Source organism: Aythya ferina, assembly GCF_964211825.1.
Source record: "Aythya ferina genome assembly, chromosome: Z".
Lineage (NCBI taxonomy): Eukaryota > Metazoa > Chordata > Aves > Anseriformes > Anatidae > Aythya > Aythya ferina.
The window spans coordinates 26,208,239-26,226,255 of NC_140299.1; the positions used below are offsets into that span (position 1 = coordinate 26,208,239).

Genomic DNA, 18,017 nt, shown 5'->3' on the forward strand with positions numbered 1-18,017 from the left:
GCATTCAAGCCAAGGTTGGACAAACCAACTAACAAAAAAGAAAAAAGGAAAAAAGCCACCAACAAAACAAACAACTGTACAAAGTACATATCACTTTTCACCTTGCTAGTTACTAGGAGTTTACAAGTTGAAGTAATGTCAACTTGTAAAAACATAGGACTGACCCTTCAGAAGATGATGTGTAAGAGTGAGAATTCCAAAGCTATGTTCAAGACAGCTGACAGGACTTCTTTCATGAAGTTATCTCTAACCACTGAAGAAATAGTCTCACGCAAGTCCATTATCTCTCAGTTTATCGTCCATGGAAATCTGAATCAAAGGTGATTTTCATTCTAAACTTCACAGATTACATTTTTTTTTTCCTGTGCGCCTAGTCAGTTGGTGGAACAATTCTTCATTTCAAAGCTTTAGTATTCAAGCTGCCTTCTCGGTGCAGGTTCTTTGCAGATCTTGTAGATTTATTTTTGACCTGATAAAAACAGTAAGATAACCAAGTCAGTTACATTACAGTGACAGACTGTTGCTAAATGTTACAAATATTAATATAATTGTTATTGATCATGTATACTTGTAAAAAGGGCAAATAGCAGAGAAAGATAGGAAATTTCTTACCTATTGTGGGTCATGTGGCTTTTGACTAGATGCCCAGCAGCAAGAGCTGCCATTAGAGATAACTCCCCAGCCATCACTGTAGCACATACTATTTTAGCAAGCTGACGGGCATTTTCACCAGGGTTATCTTGGCTTGCACCTTGAACCCCTAACATCTGGAGGGAAAAAAAATGATGTATTACACTGTGAAAACTAAGTAAATTTATGCTAAATTTGAATATTCAAGTTTTTATAAATTACATCTAATCAGCTAGCTTTAAATTTCTTTAATATTAAGCTTAATTCACACAACAGTGGAACATAATAAAAACAATGTGAAAGCAAGCTTTGATTCAGGAAGCTTCCTGCTTTATACCTGCAAACAGGCCTGCTGTGGAAGCAAGTTGGTGCCTCCACCAACAGTTCCTATTTCTATAGATGGCATCGTACAGCTGATGTACAGGTCTTCATTGGTGGCACCAGTCCGCTCCATCAAAGTGATGCAGTTAGAGCTGCCCACATTCTGTGCAGCATCCTTTAGATCAGGAAGAAGAAAAAAACATCACATTCAACTGAAGTGTTCAGTTAAGAGCTACTCTACTAAAGAAAAGCTGATTCGGTATAAACAAACTTACCTGACCACAGGCAATATAGATAGCTGTAACAATGTTTGCTGCATGTGCGTTGTAGCCACCTATGCTGCCAGCCATAGCAGAACCCACCAAATTTTTGTTTATGTTCACTTCAACTATATCTTCAGTAGTTGTCTTCAGTACCTAAACAAAGTGATAGGTTGTCCCTTAATCAGGAGTAGAAATACCCTATTTCATGTTAATCAGCCCTCCCCCCCAACCTCATTTGCTTCCATATGGAAATTTGACTCAATCGTTGTCATAGATGCCTACTTTTACTTTTGTTCAAAATCATGCAAGACAGTAACGCAGCTTCAGAATAACTGGTATCACTTAATCATCAGTTTCTCCTGTTGTAGGGGGTATATAAACTTTGACAAGAATGCCATGTTTGCGCAAAAGACAACAAATGAGTGAATTGATAAAAATTACTGACTTTAATCTGTAAAAGTCTATCAGGCTGTGGTGTAATTTTTCAAAGGAAAAAAATGAAACTCCTAATGCTTTCGAATAGATTAAATATATAGCACATTTTCCTTTCACTGGCCTTTCAAAGATAAAGAATATATAATCTATGAGATTCTCATGTGAAGTGATATATTGTACAGCAATAGTCTGAAAATACACACGGGAATAACCTTACAAGGAACGCAACTAACAGTTAATGACTTAAAATGTGTATCAATTTTGTAATATGCATACATTTTTATGAACCAAACTAAGTAAAAAGAATGCAGACACCTACTTCTTTAACAACTTTAGCTGGAATGACTGCTTCACAGACAACAGACTTCCCTCTTCCTTCTATCCAGTTTATAGCAGCAGGTTTTTTGTCTGTACAGTAGTTACCACTGATAGCTATAACCTGAAGATCCGGAAACTCCTCATTAAGTCTTGCCAGAGCTTTTTCAGTACCCTGTTAGAACAGAAACAGGTATGTATCATTAATTGTTAGCGTATCGATTATGGTTGCAAAGCAAGCTACTCAAGACCACTGGAATAGCAAGATCAGATGCAGTCTAATCAGATCACTAATTACAGATGAGGAAAAGAACAGAATTCCACAAGAAACCTGAAACAGGCACATATGGTAGCACAATCACCATCCTTTCTCTACATTCTGAGAATTACATAGAGAATAACAAACAGCACTGGGTTCTTGCCAGTATGTATGGATTCTCTGGATACATTCCAGGAGAAAAGGCATACATTTCCCATACTAGAGATAACAGCATGAACCAAGTCAAACATGACAGGCAAGAAATTAATTCATTTTGAATGCAGTTGTAAAGAGCTTCTCTACACTAGGAAATCAGACAGAAGGTCTGCTTTATTTAGTACTTATCTAGGGACAGACTCATTTCTGTAATGGTTCTAAGAAATTTTATATAGAACCTTTATATAGACTTTAATATTGACTGCTGATTCTATCTCAGACATGACACATATGATGCCTTATGCTGTTTAATGGTCTTCCACATTCATATTTAAAAAATAAAGACCAAACTATCCTGCTGGCACTTACCAGATTCCTCATCCTTTATTTGGAAAAAGTGATAAACACAGTAACAGATTAATTACTGATGGGTAAAATAAATCTTTGGCCCAAAACAACAGAATGAGCAGCTTAACTTCTATATTATCAGGAATACTTTATTTAAAAAAAAAAAATACAAAGTTACTTTAACCTTTTTTTCTTTGGTTGTTCTCATCCTCTTCTTGTTTATGCTCAAAAAGAACAACCATTTATATATATATATTGTTTTATAGCACTGCGAACAGAGCTGCATCTTGTTTTTCACTTTCCAGCTTCACATACCAGGTAATCACAAATTAATAGCATACAATTTATTTTAACAGAAATACACATTTATTAAAAAGACTTATAGGGTCTGAGCCTTACTTTGGAAATCATATTCATTCCCATTGCATCCCCTGTTCTTGACTGAAAACGGATATAAAGGTTCCGACCAGCCAAACTTATGAGAAGTTTTTGTAGGCGGGCAAACCTGCAAGAAAATGTAATGATTACTAAAATCCTTCAGAATTTTAAGTAGCAAAATGACAGTAACTCGTAGCACAGTGTAGTTAACAGCACTATCTGCCATCTGTTCTCCTCCCTCAGCATAGGAAAAAATCTTCAGCTACCATGCATATAGTTCTCTTAAGTAAATACTTCAAAGTGTACTGCTCCTGAGAGCATTGGTTGCCTTTTTATGCTTTCTAGACCTTGGAAAATTTTATGTCAGTTTTACAGCACGGCAAAATCTCTTCCATCTTCAGCAATGGTGCAAGCTCCATAAATCAAAGCCTTATTCCTACAGAGTAAGGGCAATCAGGAACTGGGAAATACTGCACTTAAACAGCAGCATGAGTTGATTATCACCAAAATACATGCATGTCCGTGGTCAATGCTTGTAGGATCAGTAAGAAACAAAACGGATTAGGAAGATTTACAGAAAGATTTCATTAACAAAGCAAGTAATCCTAAGTCTTAGAAGAAACTCTAGGATTTGAAATAAACTTATTCTTAATACAGTTTTATTTTTTTTTAAATGTTTCTGCTCTAGTTTTAATTTACCCTATATTCACTGGAACCATCATATTAGTAATATTATTAGTAGAGCTAGATTCCAAAGCTTAAATTACTTTTAGTATAGTGCTACAAAAAATACAGCTGAGTTTTAGAGCTTTAATGTTTTTTTGTTGTTGTTTTTTTTTTTTACTGTTTAGGCAAAATAAATAATGCATTAATACAAAGCAAGGGTATTTGTTGATATGACACAATTGTTTACCACTTACTGCAAAATGTTTATTACTAGCCTAGCTGTAAAGGCAGAGTAACTTCTGTTTTCTTAAGATTCACACTATATGGGATAGGCAAAATGAAATGTGCCATTTCCTGCACTGCAGCATGCAGAAATAAAATTAGGAGCTTTCTACCATTCACAGAAGCCTTGTATCAGGAAATAAGGCCACAATAACCACTGTACTAACCTACTAGTGCTGTCAAAAGCTTCTTTCACTATTTTAAAGCCTTCAGGGCTTTCGAGCCAAGCCTTCACTTCTGCAGCCTGGCAAGCGCTGGGCAGCCTTACAACAGGTCCTCGAGTCATCCCATCTGCTAGAATGCGGCTACTTGCTCCTCCACCGAGCTACAAATCAAAGCAGAAGAGGAAACAAAATAAGATCGCTGAAACTGAATTTTAGCTTTTATTAAGTCAAAAATATGCCTTCTATCACCCCCAAATACGCTTTACAGAAAGTTTAAGCTTGTCAAATGGTACTTACACATATTGCTCTACATCCTCTATTGGTGCTTGCTACAAGACATCCTTCTGTTGTTGCCATCGGAACCTGAAACTCTTTGTTATCCAGATACAATGGTCCTGCTACGCCTACAGGAATAGGCATATAGCCAATCACATTCTCACAGCAAGCTCCCATAACCTTGTAAAAAAATAATACAAAAAGGTATCAGCAAGATTACGAGTTGAGTGGCACAGTATCATGCTACAAACTGTTTATGTGACTACAGCAAGGTATCTTAGCTAGAAACCCACAATCCTATGGATAAAGCAAACAATTCCCAGCCCCAAGAGCTGTAGCTATAGTTTTCAACAGATGATACTGTTAAAATCAAGTATTTGACGGATCTATTAAATCTTACTAAGTCTTAAATGCTCTTCAAAATTTAATAGCGTTAAGTGAATTTTAAATAAGTTTTCATTTTAACTTGAGATCAGCGTAATATATTCATTCACCTGAACTTATCCTCAGTATTGGCAGAATTACACATTTATGAGATAAGGCAACTGCATATCTTGGTTGGAAATATTTTTGGGTAAGCTACAAAACTAACTTACTTCTCTAGGTTTAGAAACATTGAAGCAGTAAAAGCTAGTGCCATATATTTGCCTTTTTTTTTTTTTTTAATATCAGTTTTGACCAAGCTTGTTAGTTAGTTCACACTTATCACTTTAAGCAAATGTTTCATAGATTTTTAAAACTGTTCACGGTGAGTTTTACTCGTCTGCTTTTTACTTACCAAAGAATAATTATAGTTCCTATAAGGAAGATATTGCAAAGAAGAAGGTTCAGGGAGTTTCTGTGATAACATCTGTCTGCGAATGGACACGCCTCGCTCCTGAGTTTCCATCAGGGTTTCCAGTTTGTATGCAGGAATATGCTTAGCATTAACTAAGCTGATAACCTCAGCATCAGTGAGGAATTTTGCTCCCTTCTGGAAATGTAAAGGATGGAGAAAGTAAGCATAGATTCTGTTGGTGAAAATCCTTTTAAACGTTTCCAAATGAAAGAAGGTAACTTTACTTTGGTAAGATCAGATCCTATCTAAAAGAACTGCCAATGTCAGGTTTTTGATCATATCCTGGCCTACTATAAAACTTTTTACACCCTCTTATAACTGAACTTAATGAAACCTCAAGTACTTGGTATGCCATGAACAATGAAGCTGCTTCTTCTCTCCAGCCCCATCTTGGAGAGAGATAATCATAATAGAAGACTTTTCATGTAAAACTTCAAAAACCATACACCCTTCTGATTTCCTCATCTCTATTAAGAAATAAATGCAACAGAAACTGACTGGAGCAGAAATAACTTATGAAAGGGATTTGTGTTCTCCACCTCTCCTTTACAAGTTCTTAAAGCCATGTAACTCTTTAACATCAATGGGATCATTTCAAAGCCAGAAAACAAACTGCAAAAGTTCTTAAATCAGATTTTGTCAGAAGCTATAAAAAAGTTTTTTCTATACCTTTGCATTTCCAAGAATACGAACACATTCCTCAATAGAACGAGGTTCTTTAGGTAACTCGATTTCCTCCTCTTTTCTATTAATAACTGAGGTAGTTTCCACAGCGTTGCTGCTGCCAACTACAAACGTAGCCTTGGTTGATGACTCTGCTAATACAGGTTTTATGACTTCTGCTGTATAAAGATAATTAAAATGAACTTTGGTTTACAAAAATCTTAAGTTTTGTTTTCAAATATAACATGCTAATACAGGTTTTCATTATCTGTTGCAAAGACTCAGATGCTAAAAATTACCATTGTCATCTCTGGGAACAGAAGCTGCTTCTACTGTGTTAGATTTCAGATTGTTTTTCAAAAGTCCAGATTGTTTCCTGCAACAGTTCTCAGGGACCTTCTTCTGAACCATCACTGGAGATATTATGGGATTCTTCAGTGAAAGCGTGGATTCAGTCTCTGCTTGCTCAAAAAAGATGTATTTCACAGCAAGAAGAAGGGCTAATCCAAGAGTGATTACTTGCTCAATATCCATACTGGCCATTCTATAAAAGGACAAAAATCAATAATTAAATGTATGATATGATTTGTGTGTTTTAACAACGTTCTGACACCCATTTCTTTTAGGAAGGACAGTAGTTTGATCATCATTTATACACTTATTCAGATGCCAGTCAAAACACATTTTCTAACAGGGAATTCAAGTGTGCTAGTTTAGGGTAGAGAATTCTTTCTTTGTATTATTAGCATATGTATTTTCAGATTTCATTAACTATTTACAAAATCTTAGTTAAAGAGCAGTCTCAGTAAAAGAAATGACTACAATAATCACTATTCAACAGGTAAATCATATTCATTTAACACCTATCTCCCAATTATAAAGTAGAAAGAGTCAATCAATTATCATCCTCTGCCACTAATGACTACTGTGGTGCAAGCTGAATTTCTGAGACGGGGGGAAAATACTCTGTAAGACACAGTTCTGAATTCTCAGAAGAAATACTGAACCACAGCTGCTCAGCTTTCAGATGAGCTGAGGCAAAAGCAATACTGACATGGATCTCTTTTTATACTTTTATGTGAATGGTCAGAGACTGCAGAAATAACGACACTAGCACAGTCAGAAAGCTTAACTTTTCAGTGTGCTCTGAAAAGTGACAGGGTTGTTGGGAAAAGATGGTGTTATCATAGAATCAGAATAGTTTGGGTTGGAAGGGACTTTAAATACCATCTATTTCCAACCCCCCTGCCATGGTCAGGGCCCTCACCCACTACACGAGGTTGCCTAAAGCCCAATCCAACCTGGCCTTGAACACTGTGTGTTGGGAAGTGCACATCCACATCTTCTCTGGGCAACCTGTTCCAGTGCCTCACCACCCCCATAGTAAAGAATTTCTTCCTAATATCTAATCTAAATCTACCCTCTTTTAGTTGAAAACCATTACTCCTTGTCCTATCACTACAATCCCTGACAGAGTCCTTCCCCAGGCCCTCTTTAGGTATGGAGGTCTCCCCAGAGCCATCTCAGGTTGAACAGCTCCTGCTGCCTCAGCCTCTCTTCAAAGGAGAGGTGCTCCAGCCCTCCAGTCCCAGTTATGATGCATCCAGTAGAGCTGCCTCCTGATCTTTCTTATTACTTCAAGGAGACTAAAGTATAGCAAAATATTGAAGTATTTCTTACAAAATGTCATCTTAGGTTTCCAGAAATTCTGGTCAGCTTTGTAGGTTTGTTGCTGTTGCACCCTAAGGACCACTGCCTGGAGAATACACCATGACACACTTGTCTCTTATGTGAAGTCACTTACCGAGAAAGGTAGAACTGCCATAGTGAAACATTAGGTTCAATCCTCTTTGGTGCGTTCTCATCCAATCCCACTGAATTTTCTGCTGTACTGTTTTGAGAAGTTGGTTCTGCTATCCACCGACTATGGGCATGAACAAGAACCAAACCCAGTGACTGTATTAAAAACAAAAAGACAGACAAATATTTTTTTCAACTGTAATTAGTTATCTAACCTACTAAAATTAATTGTTTTCATTTTTTGTTTCCCATGCCTCACAAGTCTAAAGCTAAAGGGTTCTGTCCTCCTTCCATCTACATCATTTAGTACCCAGCACAGTCTTCCTCTTCCTCATTAGTAAGCAGAGGAATCTGAACACATGTACACATGAAAAGCCAGAAGAGTTTTATATAGAAATGGCATACGCAGGAAGACTGTAAATGTATATACATGGGACATGATTAAAAACTACCACAGTTAGCTAGAGCAATGGACTGCAGAACACTAGTCTACAGAAAACAAAGGCTTTATTAGTTTTCCAAAGACACCTTACTGACTGCATAATAACAGGTGAAATAAAGCCACAAACCATAATCATTTTGACCCTCTGCGTTACAGGATTTGGTTTATTTTCTTCTTCTTCCAGAACACGAGCAAAATGGCTAAGCTGCCATATCGGACGTCCTTCACGACTCTCTCGGGAAAGCTGTAAAAACAAATAAAACCAGGTTTTATTTAGCAGCTATCTGAAGAACAAGCAAGTGATCAAATAGAAATACAGTGTTAAAGCTTATTTACCAAAAAAGTTTTTTTTTTTTTTAAATCAAATTTGTCAACAAAAGAATTGGTATACAGTCTACTGTAGAGTCTATATTAGAGTTTAAACAGTGAGAAACCCTGGATAGCCATTAATTTAAACTGCTTTGTTTTTTTTTTTCCCTCCTTTGCTTTAGATTAGAACTCAGACCGTTGACTGTGATTTGTTTACAGTAGCATTAAGAAGTTACTGCCCATCAGCAGAGCCACAGTAACTCTTTCTGTGCATTCCCTCTGCTCACTTCAAAAGGAAGACAAACATGCTGGCATATACCTCAGTGAAGAAATGCATAGCCTAGCAGAAGTGCAGGGTCTGAATACTAAGCTCAATTGCTGTCTTTAGGTGGGTCTTACCTCTAATACCAGAGACACACAAGCTGGAAAGAAGGTCATGAAGACGAAATAGTTGGCAAGAACAGACATACAGCCAAAACAGCACATAATTTCAAGTTGTCGCACACCTACAAAAAAATAAAAAAAAGCGTGTTTTTTTTTATTTTTTTTTTTTTACATTTGAATATGCAATGAGGCTTTTTATAATACTTGAAGAACAGTTTCTGAAACCATTAAACTGACACTGCAGATTATAGAAGGAATTGCCTAGATTAATGAAAAATAACCACATTAAGCCCTGACATTTTGTATTAGCCTGTTCTAAGCACAATATGTATTTACACAAAAATTGTAAAGCGTAAATGTAAATAAAAATAATTAGTTTACTATGATTTTTAAAGCTTTATGCTGGAAGTTTGAAACTCTTCCCTTATCTAAGCAAAGATCAGTTAACCAACATTATGTAATGAAAACCCTTGTAAAAGATGGCCAATTAAGTGTTCAGGAAATAAGAATATGTGCCCCACCTGCACTTTCACAAGTGTTAAAGTTACACATTACAGAATGCCCTTAATAAAGATAAATGAGCTAGCAGTGTAAATCATTCAAAAGTTAAAACAACAGCAAGAAAAAAATAACTATATGCTATACCACAACGAGTTTTTTCCTACATATAAACAGGAAAACTGCTTATCAACATAAATTTCCCCCTCTTTCTCTGTCCCCCAAAATAGCCAAACAAATAGATTGGCTTTCCGTTCCCATAGATAACACATTTCTTGAAACACTTAATGTGTTTCATTTCAGCCTTTTTTTTTTTTTTTTTAAAAAAAAAAAAAAACTGGCAAGACTTAGACCTTTAGACTTGATCACTCACCTGACATAGTACCAACACCGATCACAAGACACTCCACAAGTGCATCCAGTGTAAATGTGGGACCTAAAATTGCCATTCCACGTGAAATATTTTCTCTTACTTCATCCTAAAAGGAAAAAATTCTCTCCATTACAATAAGGACAAAAAAATCAAAGTAAGGTACAACATGCATAACATGATTAGTAAATTGACTGTTATAGTGCTAAGGCTTCATAAAACAGACATTGAAAAATGAACTACTGTGGATAGAACGCATTCTTTAATTGCTTGGTTTCTCATAAGCTGTTATGCTTTGACAGTCTTTATTTATGCAACAGGGTTATTTAATTTCCAAATTCTTCATCTTTGGTTCATCACTATTCTAGGCTCCTATGACAACGATGAGCACAGACTTTAATTAATGTACATTCAGAAAATTAAGAGTTCTACACCTTAAGACAAAACTGCTTCTGTCATGACATCTCAAAAGTTCTTCTAACCAGATATCTGTAACCTAACTTTTGTTGTATTTCTTTCTGTAACTATCTAGACTCAGCTTAACCAAAAAAAAAAGGAATATAAAAGATACTGAAGTTTTCCCCTGGCAAAAAGAAATGAACTTTTTCCAAATGCCAGGCATGGATAACTCTAGGGGTCCACTGCTGTTTTGTTTTTTTCCCCGTTTGATTAATTTCAATCAAGGAAAAGCTGTAGTGAAAATGTATTTGTGATTTAAAAAATAAATAAATAAGGAAGGCTATAGTCACATTTACATAGTGAAGTGAAATTAATTTTTTTTACAACATAGAATATTAAGAAATAAACATTCCTGTGTACAATGGGCAAAACATACTGTTTATTCTTCACATTGTGCTGTATTAACAGCATTAATGTATCACAGAATGGTTTAGGTTGGAATGGACCTCTGGAGGTCATCTGGTCCAATCCTCCTGCTCAGCCTGGGACAGCTACTGCAGGTCAGGCACAACCATGTCCAGGCAGGTTTTGAGCATCTCCGAGTAGATTTCCAAAATTAGAGCAAGATTGTGCTTGTATGCCATAAATATGCCATATTTGTTCTGAATTTTGTCTAGAAATATGCTTTTTCCTGTACTAGCATTATAACTTTAGATATCTGTTTATGTGCTGTTCCTGAGACCTACAGAATAATTTTCCTATCCATAACTGTTCTATGGAAGGCTTTGGTCTAGCCTCCCTAACAGAGGTATAGGCAATGCCATTTAAAGTTCTGATCTTATAAAGCACTCATACATAAAATTAACTTAGCTAACATGACTGTATCGTGGTATTCTGGATATTCTTCACTTGGAACACTGACCTGCATTAATGACAGTACAGAACACAGATTACATCTGATCCTTTTTGCGTATCACTAATACCACGTTCACCTGTGCATCTCTCCCTGTGGATTTTTCATCTAGGAACACTAAATGCAAAAGCCCCACTGCAAGAAAAAAAAAAAACTAACCTGTGAATTGGAACTCAGTGCAAATTTGGCTAATGCACTTGCTCTTGAAAGATCGATCAGAAGTAGGAAAAATGGTAAAGCTTCACTGAAAAAAACAAACAAAAAAACCAAACAGGAACACATTAGTAATCAAATTCAAGATTTAAAATTTACTCCACTGAAGAAAAAAAATTCAAGCAAGAAATCCATAACAATAATTCACTACTTACTTTAAACCTGTCAATTCTTTATCCAAGAAGTGAATTACCACTGTACTAAAAACAAAGCTTGAGAAGATTGTGAAGAGGCCAGCAATACCTTAAAAAAAAAGCAAAAATATTTATATACACGCACACATATATTTGGGGGGGAGTGAACAAAACCAAAATAAACAAAAAAAACTTATACTTCTAAATCAATCTAGATGTTAATGAATGACAACTCATCTCAGACTGCATTAAGAGCAGTTGAAGTACAAACTGATATGGATGCAGTTTTTATAAGGATATTTAAATCCAAGATTTGTACAGTATTCAAAATAAGACTTTGAAAAATAGAAGCCATAAACCTTCTCATTTATTATCTGAAAAAATGAGAACTGGCTTAAGCAGCACTAATTACTAATTTTTAGAGTTTAGCATAATATATAGATATTTCAAGAGTTGTGTTTCCAATGTTTATACAATCCTACACAATGTCTCTTACAAAATTGCATTTCAATTTTTTCTAGACAGCAGAATGTTCTGCATAGATCTAAGTAAACCTGTTCTGTATATAAGTAATGAAGTGCTAACATTCATCACTGATTTATAGTACAAAAAGCAAACAATTAAAATGCATACACCAAATAGAAAATGAGATAGAGTACCTAAAATGTATTTTGATCCAAGTTGCCTTAGGTTCTGAAATTGGAAATATATATAAAGGATTGCTATACAGCGTGTGATTGTCAGTATTATGATGTCACTGCTCAGCACATCCTGCATGAAACACAAAAGGGATTTAGTTAGCGTTTACATTTATCAGTAACTTGTTAGGTTTCACTAATAACAATAAAAAAAATCCCCTGTGAAGCAGCACTTATGATGAAGGTGTTTTGTTTTTTTCCCCCCGAATGAAACAACAATCATTGCTAGCCTGCCGTAAAAATAAAATATTGCAAAATATTAATCACATCCTTGTTCACAAAAAAATATTAGGTTTAATCACAGAATGGCTGAGGCTGGCAGGGCCTTCTGGCCAAACTCCCTGCCCAAGCAGGGACACCCAGAGCAGGGTGCCCAGGACCATGCTCAGGCAGGTGGCTGAAGACCTCCAAGGACGGAGACACCACATCTCTAGGCAGCCTGTGTCTGTGCTCCATCACCTACACAGTACAGAAGTGCTGCCTGGTGTACAGGGGTAACCTCCTATGTTCCATTCTGTACCCACTGCCTCTTGTCTTAGCCCTGGGCACTGCTGAGAAGAGCCCGGCTTCGTCCTCGTTCACCCTCCCTACAGGGATTAACAGACACAGCTAAGATGCCCCAAGACTCCTCTTCACCAGGCTCAACAGTCCCAGCTCTCTCAGCCTTTTCCCATAGGAGAGATGCTGTAGGTGTGATGAAAACCTTCTGCAGCACACCACTGCTTGCATACAGCTTTAAAAATCTAGTATGGGAAAGAAGGCAATAAAGAGGTTTTGCCACAGTTATACTCCTTCTAATATATCACAACCTAATCTTATTCTACTGGATCCCATCAATTACCTGATTAACAATAAGTAGTATAACATGAATTTAAATCCTTACTTCTTCAAGTTTTGGGCATTCATAATTCCAGCCACAGATCTTATCGTTCCCAGTGAACATCTTCATCGACATCATACAGATGGTGAGAGTCACCGTTCCCACAATGACTTCCCATGGATGAGAAGCCACAAAAAGGCCATGCATTCGAAAGAGTCTGGACAACATTTTCAGGACTGTTTTTCTATCCTTAGCAAACCTGCAACAACGAGAAAAAAATATTTCACACAAGCAAATTCGAGTTTCAGGGGAAAAGGACAGAGCTGTATAAATTCTTGCAAGTCATCTCTCAGGATGTCTCAAAGCCAGCTATGTAACAGATGAGTAAGGAAACTCATCTTCAAATTTCTGTTAAAAAACATATTTATTTCTAGTATTCTGAAATTTAGTATGATCTGCTCCTGCCTTCTCAGTCCACTTTTTTCTTAAAACAAACAAACAATACACATCTCCCTTATCTCTTTGAAGTGCCTTGCTTACAATTCTCCTCCACTCTCAGTTAACGTTCACATTTTTTAGTACCTCCTACTGTCATGCAGTTTCAACACCATTTTGACTCCAACTTCTTGTTTTTACCACCAGCATACGTAAGCACTCGCTAAATTCTGTTGCTTCTTTCTATCAAAAGATACTAACTTTGACTAAACAAGTTACCAACAAACCATTGCTGGTAATTCTCAACTTCAGCAGTAGGAATCTCAATGTTACCTTCCTTCAATTGTGTCTTCTCTACTTGCTGATAAATATTCTTTGCTGATTCAAGTTAATTACATTCAAAGCATTTCTTTCTTCACCTCAAATACACTAATCCTTCTCAAATACAGTATTCTGCAACAGTTCTCTGTACCGTAACTAATTCCCAGGTTACTGATGCATTTCATCATCCCCTTTGCTTTAAATGGATTACAAACATTCAGGAAAAATGCGCACACCTTTCCACGTAACTGAGAACACGGATGCTCCTTCTCTTGTAAAATCTGCATCCTGGTCCATTTGCTCTGTGTTGTACCTTTAGACTTCAAGTTCATCGAGGATATTTACTTATGTTTTATAGTGCACAAACAAAATGCCATAAAATTGTCTCTTAAAATACGTTAGTATCGGAACTTTGCTTTTCCCATTGCACATAATCAACAACTTCTAAAACTCTTACTCTGAATGTTAACTATATAGCCACATACTAAGGTTCAAAAGACTTAGATAGCACTCTGTCTTTTACTTCCAAATACAGAACTATATATAATGTCAGTACCAACCCAGCACTGTGGAGGTTTCCATACCAGATTGAGGGCTCCACACCATCACACTGAAGTGGATAGAAATCCACTCATGTTACCTTGAAATTAACAATCCAACCACCAGGCTTTCAGGAAGACAGTCTTGCTATTTATTTCTTGTGCTCTGACACCACAAACGCAGCTGAAATTTGTTGTAGAAAATAATAAATCGAGGAAATCTATCTGCTCAGTGTTACTCAAGATGCCAGAGTCATGCTGGTTGTCAGACTGCCTTCCTACCAGCGCCTACTAAGCATCAATAGCACCGATGTATTTTTCTTTATCCTCCCACAGCGAAGGTGTCAGGACTTTTGTGTCTGATGGAGCCTACTGAGTAACATCATTAAGAGTACTGCCTTCCACATGAACAATTTTTTCCATTTCCTTTGAAAGGAAGGAAGAAAAAAGAAAAGCCCTCAAACGAAGACAGCTTGCTTGCCTTTTTCCCCAAAAATTCTTTTAAAGGTCAACATTACGCCTTGTTTTCCCCCTCTAACATCAGCTGCTTAGCATTTTATGGATTTGCCTACATAGTCTTTTATGAATTTATGTTCTTCCAGAACTGTTTCACAGCAGCATTATGTTTTTTTTTTTCCTCAGCAGCACTGACAGTACCATTTAACCGGAAAGATAAAGATATGGTCGGGGTAATATCTTACTCCCAAAGATTTTGAAACACAAACGGAAATACAAAAGGCCTGGTAATATGCTGGAAAAACACTGGTGCTGTTGAATATAAGGCTGCTTCAGGAAAACCAAAAATCAGCAGTTATCAAATGAGGATATAGAGACATCGCGAGGCTTAAAATTATAAATACGGCTCCGAGCGATGTTAACTGCCGGCATTTATAAAACCAGTTAAAGAACTGCTGCTAGGCCCAGGCAAACGCCATCCCAGAAATACATTCCATCCAAGTTTCCTCACGTTTGGGCAGGGCAGAGCAGGGATTCCCGTCCCGCTCAGCGTGCAACCACCTCCCGCTGCCCCCGCGGCACCCCCACCGAGCCGGGCCCCTCGGGAGGCCGCTTCACCCCCCCCCCCCCCCCCCCCCGCCGCCCGCCGCCCGCCGCCCGCCGCTCACCGCTCCGGGCCGCCCGGGCCCGCTCCGTGCCCGGCCTCGCCGCCCCGCGCCGCGCCGCGCACTGAGGCGGCCGCCCCGCCCCGCGCAAGGACACCCGGGGCACGGCGCCGCGGCCGCCGCCATCGCCCGATCGCGCAGCCAATGGCGAGCGGCCGCCACGCCCGGCCCGCGCCGCGTCACCCGCCGCGTCGCCGGGGCAACGGCCCGCCCAGCGCCGCGCGGGGCCCGGCGCTCGATCAGCAGCGGCGAACACGCCATCTCGCCACGGGGCCGCCCGGCCAATGGGCCGCCGCGCTGCTCTCGCCGCGCCTGCCGATTGGGCGGCGGGAGGTGGCTTATTTACATACGGCGATCGAGCGACGGGGTCGCCCCGCCCCCGCGCGGCGCGCTGAGGGGAGGGGCGCGGCCCGGCCCCGCCCCGCCCCGGCGCGATAAGGGAGGCTTGGGGGGGGGGGTGCGCCCATGGCGGCCGGAATGGCTCCTGGCGAGGGGGAGAGGCTCTCCTGGGCTCAGCTATCCGCCTGCCACCGCTGTCACCCACTACACCCTGTCCCCAAGCACCACGTCCAGCCCTTCCCTAAACACCCCCAGGGATGGTGACTCCACCGCCTCCCCAGGCAACCCGTCCCAGTGCCTGACGGCTCTTTCTGAGCAGAAATGTCTCCTCATTGCCAACCTGAACCTCCCCTGGCACAACTTGAGGCCATTCCCTCCAATCCTATCACCAATTACCCGTGAGAAGAGGCCGACCCCCAGCTCCCCACACCTGCATGTCAGTGTATCACCCCCTCACTCACATGGCCACCCTGTGTTGCCAGGTCTGAGCAATGCCAGGCTGACGAGTTTCAAACGAAACTCAACCTGCAACGATTTTCCTATGGACAATTTACACATTGGGCTTTCCAAATCTGCTTCTTACGCACGCCATTTAGAAATATTTCGAGGCACACCATATGTCAGTTACTGTGCGGCAAAGCATTGACGTAATTCTGAAGTAAAAAAAATAATAAAAATAAAAGATACACTGATGAAAGGTTTCCTGAAAACTCCACCCAAAGCAGCTGTTATGAGTGGGGAAATTATTCATGCCAGCTCAGTCTTTTAACACATACTACACTTTGGATTCTCAACATGATATGCAGAGATCCTGACAACTTGCTGCTGCGTATCCCTGTCCCCAGCTAGCTTCTTTCTTAATGTGCATTTTCTTGAGCATCTCACCTTTATTCGCAGAAAAGTAAAACATTACCACCAAGCTTTCTGGAGTAATTTGGTAATGTGCAACTGCAATTGCTATAATTGCATGTGGATATGACTAAGTCAAACCAAAACAGCAATTTGTACACACTTGCAGCAATTATGTATAATCGTTATGTAATTCAAGATAGCCTTTATTATCTTTCTCTGTTTTCTATGCTTTTTCTGCAGCATTTTTTTTTTTGTGGTCTTGTTTTTGCTTATTTGAATAGTCTGTGATGGAATCTAATTTAGAAATTGAATGCTTAATTTTATCATCAAGCTCAGTGTGGGCATGAGTCAGAACCATGATTTGGAATTTATAGGGATTGTATATATATATGGAATAAGGTTTCTTGCGGTATATTTTTTATTTCGATTTTTATTTTTGTATCTGCAGCTCTCCCTGGCCCACAGACCAGCTTGACTCTGTCAGTGACCATGGCAATAGCGCTGGCCCGGCTGCTGTGGCCATGGAAGGCAAGGCTGAGGCAGCGCAGGCCTGCGTGACGAAAACGCTCCCATTTTAAAGGTGATCACCGGGTTACCAGCCGCAAATACTGCAAAACCCACAACATTTCAGTATCTTTACTAATAATTCCGTATCGCGAATGCCCGGCCCCGCTCCCCACAAGATGGCCGCCACTCCTGAGGAGACCACTGGGGGGGGGGCGGGAAGCGGGGCGGGGCGCGATCGCGGGGCGCCCGGAGGAGACGGAGAAGGAGAGGAGGGGAGCGGGGGGGCGGCGGCGCCATGGGGGAGCTGATGTGGAGCAGCGACAGCGACGAGACGGTGGTGGAGGGCTCGGTGTCGGAGAGCGATGTGGACGACGAGGAGTTCCGCAGGAGGAGGTTCAGGCGGGCGTGGCGCGGGAGGAGCCGCGGGCCCGGCGCAGGGGGGCTGGGGGAGCCCGCGCCGCCCTGAGGCGAGCAGCGCCCGAACCCCGGCCGACGTCCTGCAGGGCAAAGCGTCTAAAACATCTCTCACACAAACAAACACCTCCACGGGTTTTCACGAATGTGTGGTTTTAGCTTTTTAGTCAGTGAGGTGAAAGCATTCCCAGCATCCTGCTTCAGAGAAAATAAAAATGAAGTGCCATCAAATAAGATTGTTGCTCACGTTGGTGCTCTGCAGTTTTAATGCCGTTCTTACATTTTTTTTTTTCCATATTCTTTAAAGTGTTGCAAAGAGCTGAAACTGCCAAGCATCTGCGCTTCTTATTTGTACTTATTTTGAATCTCAATATTGGCTGGTAATACGTGGAAGCGATGCAGTTCCCTACATAAGGCTTAAAATGCAGAGCAACAGTATAATGCGTATATAGCATCATGGTTTGGGAGTGCTTCACAACTGGTATTTTTGTTAGATGGTACTCATCTAGGTTTGC

At 39.7% G+C, this 18,017-nt stretch overlaps 2 protein-coding genes across 4 annotated transcripts in view; one reads left to right on the plus strand and one right to left on the minus strand.

The window, feature by feature from the left end:
* Positions 1-280: 280 nt before the first annotated feature.
* On the minus strand, positions 281-15,549 carry HMGCR (3-hydroxy-3-methylglutaryl-CoA reductase). Of its 2 annotated transcripts, none has more exons than XM_084503442.1 (20): positions 15,394-15,549; positions 13,038-13,233; positions 12,116-12,227; positions 11,478-11,565; positions 11,269-11,353; positions 9,801-9,906; positions 8,945-9,051; positions 8,364-8,480; positions 7,799-7,950; positions 6,294-6,538; positions 6,001-6,173; positions 5,272-5,466; positions 4,515-4,673; positions 4,221-4,378; positions 3,127-3,232; positions 1,969-2,139; positions 1,227-1,367; positions 968-1,126; positions 613-767; positions 281-469 (listed from the first exon to the last, which is right to left on the minus strand). In XM_084503442.1, the coding sequence occupies exons 2-20, from the start codon at positions 13,200-13,202 to the stop codon at positions 415-417; spliced, it is 2,649 nt and encodes an 882-aa protein (XP_084359568.1). In that variant the 5' UTR covers positions 13,203-13,233; positions 15,394-15,549; the 3' UTR covers positions 281-414. The 2 variants fall into 2 exon arrangements, with proteins under 2 accessions (XP_084359568.1, XP_084359567.1); XM_084503441.1 differs by having other exon boundaries at positions 6,001-6,170; positions 15,394-15,527.
* An 872-nt stretch (positions 15,550-16,421) lies between these two features.
* ANKRD31 (ankyrin repeat domain 31) overlaps positions 16,422-18,017 on the plus strand; it is a 68,865-nt gene continuing 67,269 nt past the window's right edge. Inside the window, exon 1 of one of the 2 annotated variants that reach the window (XM_084505118.1) lies at positions 16,422-17,481. In XM_084505118.1, coding sequence (XP_084361244.1) covers positions 17,384-17,481 — 98 coding nt within the window. In that variant the 5' untranslated portion in view covers positions 16,422-17,383. The remainder of the gene's footprint in view (positions 17,482-18,017) is intronic. The other variant, XM_084505119.1, reaches the window with a different exon arrangement.